The sequence below is a fragment of the Helicoverpa armigera genome, chromosome 7 (assembly GCF_030705265.1).
Source record: "Helicoverpa armigera isolate CAAS_96S chromosome 7, ASM3070526v1, whole genome shotgun sequence".
Taxonomy (NCBI): domain Eukaryota; kingdom Metazoa; phylum Arthropoda; class Insecta; order Lepidoptera; family Noctuidae; genus Helicoverpa; species Helicoverpa armigera.
The window spans coordinates 10,965,234-10,978,827 of record NC_087126.1 but is presented as its reverse complement, the minus strand read 5'-3'; the positions used below and the strand labels follow the sequence as shown (position 1 = coordinate 10,978,827).

The following is a 13,594-nucleotide window of genomic DNA, read 5'->3' as shown; positions in this document are numbered from 1 at the left end:
ACTGTCAAAATCTGTTAGAATTTACGCGTTTTGCTTTGCATTTCCATTATTTTGTGTTGTGCATCCCAATTTAACCATTTTTAATCTTATGTGGTGATAAAAAGTTACCTTAAATCATGGCGACGGGTGCACGCACCGCTGTGTCGCAAATATTGCGCAACAAAGATGATGTTGGCGAGGAGGAAGATGAACCAAAGAAGAAGTCCAGGGAAGACTGGAGGAAAGCTAAAGAGCTTGAAGAAGCTCGTAAAGCTGGTACAGCACCCGCTGCTGTTGACGAAACAGGTATGAACACTCATATTTTTGATAACATAACCTCTATAAAGTGCAACATAAACATGACGAGTTTTTGCTATTTCAACGTCCAAAACTTTGTCTTCATCAGCCTTCCTCCTGTCTTACTGCTGGGTGTAAGCGTATTTTCATACAGACAAAGAATGTGCGTTAATCACCATGCTTACTTACGACAGACTAGCAATTACAGACTTTAATGTCCAGGATTCTCAAGTCTCAAGACGTTATCCGACACCTATGCATAGTCATCGAAGTCTAAAATTCACCAAAAGCTTAATCAAACTGCATTATTAGTGTATGAAATACTAAACCCTATCTTAATATTCCAGGCAAGGACATAAACCCTCACATTCCGCAGTATATTTCATCTGCACCATGGTACTACGGTACTGCTGGGCCTACCCTCAAGCATCAGAGGCCACAGGAGGATAGAGAGGCTCATTTTACTAAACTTGACACTTATTATCATAAGGGAGTTGATACTGTAAGTATTGATGTTATTTTTATAGATATTATTTATTACATGTTTGACAATAGCTTCCTGTAATATGCATATTGTAGAACTAATTTTAAAAAAATCTTGATTGGAGCTGTCTTGAATAATTGAACTGCAACATCAAGTTTTTCCATGCCCAAATGTCTCTCAGCACATTATTATACAAGTTGCATTCCACATACATTTTTATTCCTCTGAATATGTTTTTGCTGTTTCTCTTACAGACAAAAGTAGCAACAAAGTACAGAAAAGGAGCATGTGAGAATTGTGGAGCTATGACACACAAGAAGAAAGATTGCTTGGACAGGCCTAGAAAGGTAACATTCAGATTGTTTTTGTATAAGAATAGACCAAAGAATGTAGAGTGTAAATTTTCTTTAAATATTTATTGTAATTATTTATTAGATGATATAATATTCATTTAATTTCAAACAAATTAGTCATTAACAACTCATGTCTTAGGCATCGTTCAGACCAAACGTATTGTCGGCCGCTGACTGTGAGCGCGCGTTACGCAGTTTATTGCTTTTCCATATATATTGAAATTGCCGTTCACACCGAACCGACTATGCGCTGTTACGTCGTCTGTTGTAGCTGACTCTCAGTGGCCGATTATTTTACTACGCGACTATGCACGGCGGACGCGGATTGGCTACGCGGACGCAGTTGCCGAATAGCGCCGCTCCGCCGCGTACGCACCGCCGCGCCTCGGTTCAGCACGACGATAATTAGTGTCCCTTTTATATAAACTTAAACGTATTAAAGATAGTAACTCATCGAATGTTTTACTGTCATACGAAAATATTTCTTGAACTTATTTGGATAAAGTCTATATTCGAAATATAAAGTATGAAATTGACCAAGAAAACATCTCTTCAAATTTAAGGGATGTACCCACAATCTCTTCTTTTTATTATTTTCGTCTTCCTCTAGAGCTTCGCAAATGGCAACTATCTGAATGCGCATCATTTAATTGAAATATCAGTAAAACGTCTGATTTGAAAAAAATAAATTACGCTAGTTTTATCGTTTATAAAATACTACGAGCAACTTCAAATACTGAGCCCTTTTATGTGTAGAATAGTCAGCCGCTCAGCGTACGCATCTAGTGTGAACCTACAAGAGCCTATTCTTTTGTTCGTCACACATGTAGCGCATCGTACGCTATAGCCTATTGTCGGCTTGGTGAGTACGCGTACTGCAGATTGAGTCGACGTTCACACTGGGGCAGACAGTGAGTATACTCACAGTCAGCGGCGGACAATACGTTTGGTGTGAACAATCCCTTAAAAATAAACTATTTGTTTTGCTTACAATGCTAATTCATGACAACATATTCATAGAATAAACTTCAAAAGTTACGATCCATAAGCAATCCAATACATTTTCTTCACAATGTTACAGATAGGTGCAAGATTCACAAATGCTGGCATTGCAGCGGATGAGTTTGCACAGCCCAACTTAAACCTCAGTTATGATGGCAAGCGGGACAGGTGGAATGGTTACGATCCTCTCCAGCATAAGGCTATCATCGAGGAGTATCAGAAAGTTGAGGATGCTAAGAGAGAGCTTAGGGCTAAGAAATTAGAACAAGGTAAGTCCAGATAATTATTAACTTTTTGAGTAAAATCAGCTAAGCATTAATTAATTCAGTAATAAACACACACCATCTATTTTCCTAGTTTTCTTTTTAGACCTTATTTAATTGTTCCCACACATTCAACTGCAAATCTAAACTTGAAACTCACCATGCATAGTACATGTAATAGGTCGTAGAATTAGTACGTAAATTATAATGTCAAATGTCATGTAACTGAACAAAGTCCTTAGATAGTCTTATGTAATATTCTGGATTTTGTAAGCTATAATAACCTTATATTTTCATTATGTAATTTCATTATAGATCCCACAGCCACTGAGGATGATGATAATGCTGAAGAAGATGAGGACAAATATGTAGATGAAGTTGATATGCCTGGTACTAAGGTAAGATTATAATTAATTTAATTTAAAGATCCTTTATGTATATCATACAATATCTGTAGAATTATCTGATCTGTCTGATGATTTAAATGCCACGTCAAAAATACTATTTAACTCTAATACTTATCCATACTTTTACATCGCAATTTCAGGTAGACTCGAAGCAGCGCATCACAGTTCGTAACCTGCGTATCAGAGAGGACACTGCGAAGTACCTGCGGAACTTGGACCCTAACTCTGCCTACTACGATCCCAAGACTCGTTCTATGAGGGACAATCCTAATCCCGTGGCTGTAGAGTGAGTTCTATTGTGCCTATTATTGTAATTGTTATAAAGAGAAAGTTCGTTCGTTTGGTAATGGGATAGTTATAATCGGGTTTCTTAAGTAGTTCAGTTCTGAAAGTGCAAGAAAAGTCATAAACTTTTTTGGGGATTATCATTAAAATTACTCAAGTTTAACTAAGTCAATTAAAGCCATTGTACTTAATTAAAATTATACCACCCTGTAAATGGTAAATTCTGTGGGAGGCCTTGGTCCAGCATTGTCCAGCGGTGGACGTCTTTCGGATGAAACGACGACGAAATTGACCCTCTATTTTTGCCTCTTTCTTTGTTAATCTAATTATCCCGCAGATCCGACGCTTTGGTCCAGCAGTGGATGTCTTTCTTCTGAAACGATGACGATATTGGTTCTTTATATCCTCCTTCTTATCCCTCAGATCGGACTACCAAGGCGAGAACTTCGTCCGGTTCAGCGGCGACACGGCGGTGCACGCGGCGGCGCAGCTGTTCGCGTGGGAGGCGCAGGCGCGCGGCCTGGACGTGCACCTGCTGGCCGAGCCCACCAAGCTGCAGCTGCTGCAGCGACAGTACCATGACAAGAAGGACCACTTCAAGACGCAGGTCAGATAATGTCATAAAGGATAACCCCCAAAAACGCTCTCACTCGTTCGTCATTCGTAATATGATGACAAGAAGCGGTAATAAAAAAACTTTTCAGCAACACAGCTGTGTATCCCGATTTGAAGTGTCATTACTTCGAGGAGTATGTCGAAGGGTCCTCCCTAGATTAGTCTTAAGTGGACAACTGTACCATTAGTGTAGAGGAATCTCTTAGACAAAGTTTTTACAATTGAAAATCGACTTTCCGATTAGCCTATATTTTAAAATAAAATAAAAAAAAGCTAGCAAAGGCTAATCTTACAAGTTTACCCATACAAGATGTGAATAATATTTGTTCTATGTAAGTAAATAAAACCCAGTCCAATTTAAAGAAAAATACAAACTGTGTTGCATAAAATTGTACATAATATTTTTGATAGTCTGTCTACATTTCATACTTAACCCAAAAACCATTTGTTACAGGTGAAACAATCAATCTTAGAGAAGTATGGAGGTGAGGAGCATTTGGCCGCACCGCCTAAAGAACTGCTGATGGCCCAAACTGAAGTATTCACACGGTACAACAGAGACGGAACATTAGTGCAGGGACCTGAGAAACAACTCGCTAAGTAAGTAGAAAAGTCAATAAATCCTAACTTCCTACTAATATTTCAATGCAAAAGTTCGATATTGATTAACATATGTTAATTTCTTATGTGGGTTTGGGAAGTTGTTCCCCCGGAACGTGACTGAAATCACCGATGGAAGATATGTAGTATCTATGTCTTATAAATGTAAAGTATATAATTATGGTGAATTTATTTAGATGGACCATCTAAAAACCTATGCTATGATCACAGACTGTTTACATAAAATCTACTGTGTATTTATATGCAAAACTATGTAAACCTTTTATTTCATGTGAAATAACTTCCCTCACATTATTTTCAGGAGTAAATACGAAGAAGATGTGCTGATAAACAACCACACGTCCGTCTGGGGGTCGTATTGGCGCGACGGACAGTGGGGGTACAAGTGTTGCCACTCTTTTATAAAGGTATTGCCACGTTACAAAGTACAAATACGAAACATTTTCCCTAAAAGGACTCGTCTAGGTTGAAATGACGCGTTGCACTACCGTAATTTAACGTATTTTCAGCTTAGACGTGCTATATGTGCAATCCTATATGTTAGTTGTATATTTAATATAGTTATTGTTTCTAGATGTCATACTGTGTTGGTGAAGCAGGAAAGTCAGTAGTTCTGGAAGTTTCTGAAGACAAAGCGGCGCCATCGCAAGAACACACAGAAAAGAAAGAAAATGGTATTTATCTCACAAATCTTTGGCTAATTAACCTGCCCACCAGATTTATCTTGCATATCGAGAGTAAAAATCACATAAAATCGAATATAAAAATATTATTATTTTTACAGCTGAAAAAGAAAAGTCAGACAAATCATCGTCATCATCAGAATCAAGTTCAGACAGCAGTTCGTCAGAATCGGAGCAGGAAATAAGATCTAAGACTGAAAAGACCAGCAAGAAGAAGAAAAATAAGAAGAAAGCCAAAAAGAAGAAGAAGAAGGAACTCAAGAAAGAAAAGCGTGAGGAAGATAAGCTGAAAAAGGTATATTTTTGTTCCTGCCTCCAGATATTAGAAAAAAATCGCAGCTATCTTGATAGATATCGTAGCATCTTTACAACTTGTAGTGTCGTTAAATTGTCAAATGCATTTTAATTAGCTCTTGTCCTCCTTATTTATAAAATCACATGCATTTTCCCCAAAACAAAAATGATTAATGAGATTTCACCCATCACTACTTACCACGTGCATTGATAACAAAAACTTTATCTGAATTAATTTCAGGCTTTGGAACTGGAGGAACGGTCACAGAAGCGCGCTGAATACCTCCTGTCAGTGGACGAGAGGAAACGCCCATACAACAGCATGTTCGAAGTGAAGGCGCCCACGGAAGACGAACTCGAAGCGTATAAGATGAAGAAGAGGCGGGAAGAAGACCCTATGAGCCAGTTTCTATGAACTATGTAAATAAAACAAATTATAAATGAACCTACAACTTTTGGCTGTTTTCCTCATCTATCCTACCTCCTAAGAACAATTTTAAGCAAAGCTTAAGTGACTTGCCTGGAATTTCATAAAAAAACATGGAACAAAAACTTTCTTGTTTACCTTCACGGTGTGAATCATTCCAGTGAGGTCATTCATGTGGCAGAATAGTAATTTCCAGTGCCAATTACCATTCCGAATTAAAATACCAATCAGTGCTACCATCCTCAAATATGGTATTTAGTAAAATCTATAGGAATCCTCAATCATTTCAAAAGTATTTTAGTACATTAATAAACGTTTGATTTTGTCCAATTTAATTTACAATAAGACACAATTTTACTCATAATTTATTCAATTTCATTAAAGAGAGAAAACTTCCATTGATGTTGGTAGTTTTTCGAAGTCTCGTATACTCCGCCATATTTGTTGAAATGTCAAACGATGTTTCACTCTTGTCATTTTTCATTTCCATTTTGATTAGTGGACCGTCCTATTCATAGTTTTTGTGATTGTTACAATAAATAAAGAGTTATGATGGCTGAAGATACGACAGCCGACGCGACGAGGCGACTGAATGTGAAGAAGCAGACCCTGGACGATGCCTACGCGGCACCGGCTAACTTCCTAGAAATCGACGTCGTGAACCCTGTCACGACCATGGGAGTAGGGAAGAAACGTTACACGGATTACGAAGTTCGCATGAGGGTAAGCTGGTGACTCTATTATTGTCATATAATTAGATTAACGGCCTATCGACGCGTCGACGTGAATTTGTGGGCGTATCACGGACGGACGCGGCGATACGCCGATACGAGGAGATAATTCTAGCAAACCAAGTTTTTTGCTTACAGACGAACCTGCCAGTGTTTAAAGTTAAAGAATCAAGCGTCAGACGGCGGTACAGCGATTTCGAATGGCTTAGAAACGAATTGGAGAGGGATAGTAAGGTAAGTCCAATGGGAACTATTTTGGTGATTGATAAAAAGTGCGTGTTTTTTGCCTGTTATCAGCGAACAAAAATGTTTATTGTTACGTGTGATTCATAAACGGCCAGTCCCCACATTAATTTGATAACAGATTTTGCTTTGTTGATGATGTTTATAATTTTTTGCACTATTATATTTTTAGAAGTGGTTTTGTTTACAAAATAATAGTAAGAATGTGGATCAGTATAGTCTTATTTATGTTATTGAAGAAAGAGCACTGAACTGGTGACATTCATATGTTTGAGTGCTGATAGTTGCTTGTACTTTGATTAGGAGATGAATTTGCATGCACAATAATTAATATATTAAGTATACAAACCTGGCAAGTGACAGATTAGTCACAAAAAATAACATTTGTGTTTCTGCAATCAAAAACATTAATATCTGACCTTTGGCCCAATCATGCCACCAATTACTTAAGTTAATAAGTAAGACAAAGACAATCCTTAAATATTTATGCATCAATTAGTCAGTGATTTATGCTAGAACTTTCTGTCATGAGTCATAAACTAGGTATCTGAATCTTGAATGAAATGTGTGTATTCTTAATAAATTATTTGTAATCAACATGGCTCATGCTATCTTTTATCAAATACATACAATAGATACATTATAAACAATAGATATTTTGTACTTGTCAGACAAAGAAAGACGCGACATTCATCACCAGCCTTTCTTTTGTCCCATCGCTGTTCGGTGGCCTCCTCGCACACACAGAAGGATTGAGCGTTAATCACCAAGCTTGCTCAATTTGGGTTGGCGATTTCAGATTTTATAGTTGGGATCCTGGACTATGTAGTCTGAAAGATGTGAAGATGTTTTTCTTCACCTTTAATTGGGCCACTGGTATCCAAGATATGCTTAAAAACTACATACAAACTTAGATAATTTTGCATTGGTACTTGCCAGACCTGATAGCATCGAACCAAGTCACACATACTTACGAGTTTGATGACCCACTAGGCCACCACAACTTATTTATACACTTTATTGAATGTTATTATTTTTTTGTAGATTGTCGTACCACCACTACCAGGCAAGGCTCTCAAAAGACAGCTACCATTCCGCGGAGACGATGGAATTTTCGAAGAGGAATTTATTGAAGACCGTAGAAAAGGTATGTATTATATTAGCGACCCAGTTTCACTTAATTCTATTTTTCCGTTTGTTGCTCTAATGTTATAAATTTTCACCAAAAAATAACTACAAGTTTCTCATCCAAAAATAAAATATTTTCTATGATGATTTTAACATTACTTCAACTGAATTTAGTTTCTGACAAAAATCTTGCAGATTCTAAGTTCAGTAATTGAGCAAATGGTTACCTTGACTTTTGACATTTGAATGCAGGTAAACTTGAACCATAATTACATGGTTAGCCATATGTATTTTCCCAGCATTAAAGTAAAAAAAATATGAAAGGTTAGATAATTGAATTATTCATTCAATTATTTGAAGGTATTTGGTATATATTCATAACAATGATAAAAGAAAAACAGTGATTTGTGTAGACAGTAAAAGCGCATTACAACATATAGCTCGATGCGCCTCTGGTTGCAGAGGTGCATCGATAGCATATGGTATTCTTTCTAAGATACAAAAGCTAACCACTAGGGGGTTTGATCTGAGATTGCAATGGGTTCCATCGCATATAGGCTTACATGGTAATGAGGAGGCTGACCGTTTGGCAAAATTGGGAATAGAGGAGGGTATAGAAATAGATATGGGGACCTATTTTATGGAACTGCTACCTAAATACAGAAACAAATGTTATGAACTTTGGAAAGAATATTTTAACGAAAGATCTAAGTCGAAAGGGATATGGTATAAATCTATGGTATTGGAGCCTCCTCATGTACCATGGTTTTGCAACACTAAGTTAAGTAGGCGGATGGTTGTGATCGCTCACAGACTGCGATCAGGACACATCCCACTCAACAAGTTTGGATTTTTAATGAAAAGAACGGCTTCACCAAACTGTGACGTATGTGCAACGCCGGAAGATGCAGTACACTTGTTGATGGAGTGTTCCAGGTTTCAGTCTGAAAGAGCCGAGTTATTTAAAGATTTAAATTTAAATAGTTATAATGTGGGTGTATTCCATGATATACTTTCTGATCCTAATTCAGAATCGGCATACAAAGTATTTATGTTTTCTAGGTTACGCTTTAGTTAAGGAATCTTGTTATATGGTATGATGGGACTGATATACACATAAGTGTAAAAGTCCCTAATAATAAATAAAGAGAAAAAAAAAAAAAAAATTATTTAGGAATAATGTGTTTTCACTCACGCATTGATCTAGTAATGGGATACCTATTATATGTAAATTTTTACTATTGTTATCAAAACTCCTAAATAAGTGTACTTTTTGGGGAAAACAAGTACAAAATATTTATTACTCTTTGTTATCAACATATGAACTTATGGGGAAATTGCCAGTATCTATCAAATATTGACTGACCTACTATAGCAACATGTATGTATGTACGTATGGTACATTTACATAATTGCTATAACATACTTACGAGTTATGATAATTGTGTGCAACATGCATTATTTATCGAGTTAATGCTAAGTTGATATTTATCTTAGTAATCTAGTGTTTGTGTTTCATTTAAGATGGGTTTTAAGTACAATAATCCTTGCTAATTTTATGAATGCGAAAGCAACTGTTTGTCGCGCTATCACGTGTGTACTACTGAACTGATTTAAATAAATCACTATAGATAGTCTGGTATATCCGGGAAGGGAAGAAGTTAGGCAAAGGATCCGCGCGGAACAACTACTTATGTTTATTATTTTAATCTCCAAAATTATGATATGCAAACTTATCATATATTTATAAATAAACAAATTTTGGCCACTAGCTTTCTACAATGAAATCTAGTTTAAAATAAAAAATAAAAAAACACTGCGTTTTACTGTTTAGAAATATTACAATAATAATAAGCTGTGTGACGTAGTTGGTCACTTGTCGCGTAAATAGTTTGAAAGGGTGCCAATATAAAAATAGTTGATACACATAAACAAAATTGTCCCATTTGAAGTAACAAGTGGTACATAGCTTTGGCGGTAAATTGGTACATTATCAGACTGAGAAGGGAATAAATAGAAAGGATGTGATTGTGTGACCCATTTCTATATATGACTAGCCGATTGCCCGCGGTTTCACCCGCGTCCCGTGGGAATTACTATCCGTAGGGGGATAAAATATAGTCTGTTACTTAGTAACAGTGTAGTTCCAACTGTGAAAGAATTTTGCAAATCGGTTCAGTAGTTTCGGAGCCTTTTGGGTACAAACGAACCAAAAAATGATTCCTCGTTATAACATTAGTATATATTAGAGGACGTTACATATTTCGTTTGTTTATAGTTATAGGATTGGTCATTTTTACTTCCTTCTTTATAAATCGGCTAGTTTGTTTTGAACCGTCCATTCAGATGGTTGCAACTATTTTTGGAAAATAATCTTGAATGAAGTCTATATTCGGAATAGATAAAGATATTAATCTCGATAATACAATTTTGGAATCGCGAGAAAATGCTAAAATTAGTGTTAATTTAAATAATATGTTTTGAATATATGCCAACATTATTATCATTGTGGAGTGATTCATCGTATTTCTTGAATCATTGATTAATAAGTACTAATTTTAATGTACAATAAATTATATTCAATAAATCAGTATTAAGTCGCTACTTTAAAAGAGGAAATTACTTTAAATAGACAATCGGTAAAATAATATAAGGACGGTAAAATTAGTATATACTAGCTTTTTCCCCGCGGTTTCACACGTGTCTCGGGTGAACTTCTTCCTGTACTGGGATAAAATATAGGCTAATAGGTATATGTTACTCCAGGACCGGGGACAGTGTGGATTTCTATCAGATTTATACACATATATGCAATTTTTTTTCGAATCCGTTCAGTAGTTTCGAAGCCTTTAACATACAAAGAAATAAAAAAAATCTCCTCTTTATTATTAAAAAAAGTACTTAAGAACAGTAAAATTTGTAACATTTTGGGCATGTTACGGTTACCATTTAGTCATATTTTCCTCCCTAAATAAAATACTAGGCCACTTAGCCTCTATACCTTGCATGTTTCACTAGATTTATGTGTTTTGAACGTAAACTTAAAACAATAATTAGATTGCGTGATCAAGAAATACGTTTCAAGCATTATTTGGCTAGGTGCGATTGAATTTTATAAGGCAATGATTAAGATTTTAGTGATGGGCAATACATTATTTTTTTGCATTTAATTTTCTCCATTGAGTCTTGATTAAGTATCTTAACTAAACTCAAAAATGTTATAATCTTTTTTTGTTGAGTACACATGTTTAGGGAAATATGCATATAAGGCAAATTAAAATTAAGCTGATTAATGTCCTACAGTTACAATGATGATGATTGCATTTTTTTTATAATGTTCATGATTGATTAAATTTAATGAAGAGTAATTTAATAAATCTTGATAGTGCAGGCATTATCTAGATAAAAATATAATTATTGGAACTCGTATAACGAAATGTATGTAATAAATATGCTTAGAAATATTCTTATTCTTCTAGGGAAATTAATAGCTTCCTGCAAAATACTTTAGCATAGATTTGTACTAGAATGCTAATTTTCTTGGTTAAATAAACAATAGTTAAAAATGTTACAAATCAATACAATAACTGAATATGCTATTGTTATTTCACTCACGTCATTTCAGATCTATTGTGTACTTGTTACAATTTCATATAATGAACACAAGTTTATTGGCCTTTTATAATATACCTAAATACTGCGTTATCACTGATACGAAACTTCATAATAAAATTGCTGAATGTTTATCAGACTATCCAGTTTCGGGGTATTGAAAAAACTGGGCGGATTCTATCGTTTCTTTTTGATTTTCGCAGAAATATTAATTTGGAGAATCCTATCTAGTATTATTCATCGATCTAACTAATTGAAGCCATACTAGAAATTGAATGTTCTGACGTACCGATATGCTAAATATGATGCAATACATACTTAATAATGAGCTAATAATACTTGTTTACAATTCTTTCTAGTGGGGTCATTCAGAACAACAGGTTGCAGCTAAAATCATTATTAATATGTTCTTATTTCTTCGTTCACAGGTCTAGAAGTATTCATCAACAAGATAGCTGGCCATCCACTGGCGCAAAACGAGCGGTGCCTTCACATGTTTCTGCAAGAGCCCAACATAGACAAGAGCTACGTGCCCGGGAAGATACGGAACACATAATAGACAATACCGGAACACGATGCGAGCTTCGAACTTTAAAACCATCCTCCTTGTGTGTGACCGTTCATTGGCCTATAACCAAAAAGGAGGTTCCAAACTCGTGTTTTTTTTAATATATCCTTGTTAAACGTGATGTTGTTAATGTGTTAAAAACGTTGCATGTGTGCGTTCGTAATTACAAATTCACGCACACATTGACCATGAGTGTGACCGCTAATACTGCATATGTATGTCTTCACATCGGCAAGGACTTGGTAACACAGATTCTTTCTAAATAATGTGTAAATTGTATCCGATTGCTACAAACTGGCGAATTGAAAATCTTGTAAAGAATTGAAATGTTAGTACAGTTTTGTGAGATAGTATATCATATCAATGGACGTATAAATAGGCCTGTCTGGTACAGGGAGATAAAGTGTCTGTGTTGCATCAATGTGTTCTGTAGTAGTCCGACAGCTATGAGACAAGGTGGTGAGTTGGTACATAGACCGGTTGCAACAAGCGAGTAGTTTTAAAGTTCCTCTCCGAATGTTATTGCAGTTGTGACAAATATCTGACCCTGCCTTCTAGTTTTTGTTACGAACACAATATGCAATAATCTTCAGTGATTACAAATAAAAAGAAACTAATGCTATCTTTTGAGACAACAGATAACACAGCACAGCATTCCACAGATTATATTTTATAAAAAGAAAGTAATGCTCTTCATTTATTTTAATGAAACACAGAAAGACTCGATATGCATAATGTTTCACAGATTTAAATGTATTAGAACAAAAATAAGTTATTGTTTAAATTATTAAGCAATATAATTGGTATTGTTGAAATTATTCGTATAACGATCAAGCTCATCAGTTGGTCACGTTGTTTCGTGGTATGCCATGTATATTTCGACATGTAATGCATTATAAATCTCATTATTTTAATATCTTATTCATTTTTTATAATTTCGTTAAGGAAATTGATTGTATTTATTGTGTGTTACTCTATGGGTAGATGTAAAGCGTTAACGGCTGAACAGTTTTGGATGAAATTGTAATGCCCCGTTAGTGCGTTGAAAGAGCGAAAGTTAAAAGTAATCTGAATAACATAGGTAAATTAGGTATAGTTTAAAAACGTGTTTCTTTATTTACAGGGGTGAACTGGAGTTTGGCAATATTATTTATAGAAATCAAATAATGTTTTCAAATAAGAATTGACACTGAGTCCTTGGTGTACAAAAAATAAGAAAAAAATCTAGCTTTATATCACTAGCTATAAAGTGTGTCCATCACTAGATAATAATCGACTGTTTAGTTACACAGAAGTATAATTTACATGTATTTTCGTTGTACACCAAATAAATTGGAATACAATGTATTATGTCTATCGTATTAGGATAAATAAATTTGCTATCATGTCATTGTGTGTTTTAATTAGCGAATCTCCCATTATTGTACTTTTCTGGCCCGCGTGCAGACTCGCTTGACTATAAAAAGACCCAAACTTAAGTGTTTTCTTACCGTAGATATAGAATCTGTATCTCTAAAATGAGTTTAAATCATAATAGTATTCGACAACGCGCGATAAGAACTCACTTTGTAAAGTTGGCGATTCCGGTCCACCACGAACGTG

The 13,594-nt window shown here is 35.4% G+C and overlaps 2 protein-coding genes across 2 annotated transcripts; both read left to right on the top strand.

Annotated features, from left to right (window-relative positions):
- The first annotated feature begins 2 nt into the window (after positions 1 to 2).
- Positions 3 to 5,726, top strand: LOC110373074 (pre-mRNA-splicing factor Slu7). Its single transcript, XM_064035562.1, has 12 exons — positions 3 to 285; positions 624 to 778; positions 1,015 to 1,107; positions 2,195 to 2,384; positions 2,694 to 2,776; positions 2,926 to 3,071; positions 3,494 to 3,677; positions 4,140 to 4,285; positions 4,608 to 4,713; positions 4,881 to 4,980; positions 5,091 to 5,284; positions 5,525 to 5,726. The coding sequence occupies exons 1-12, from the start codon at positions 117 to 119 to the stop codon at positions 5,696 to 5,698; spliced, it is 1,740 nt and encodes a 579-aa protein (XP_063891632.1). The 5' UTR covers positions 3 to 116; the 3' UTR covers positions 5,699 to 5,726.
- Positions 5,727 to 6,153: 427 nt separating this feature from the next.
- LOC110373080 (sorting nexin-12) lies at positions 6,154 to 13,382 on the top strand. The gene is made up of 4 exons (XM_021330212.3): positions 6,154 to 6,433; positions 6,580 to 6,675; positions 7,729 to 7,831; positions 11,853 to 13,382. Exons 1-4 carry the CDS (start codon positions 6,260 to 6,262, stop codon positions 11,978 to 11,980), a joined length of 501 nt encoding a protein of 166 aa, XP_021185887.1. The 5' UTR covers positions 6,154 to 6,259; the 3' UTR covers positions 11,981 to 13,382.
- The last annotated feature ends 212 nt before the right edge of the window (positions 13,383 to 13,594 follow it).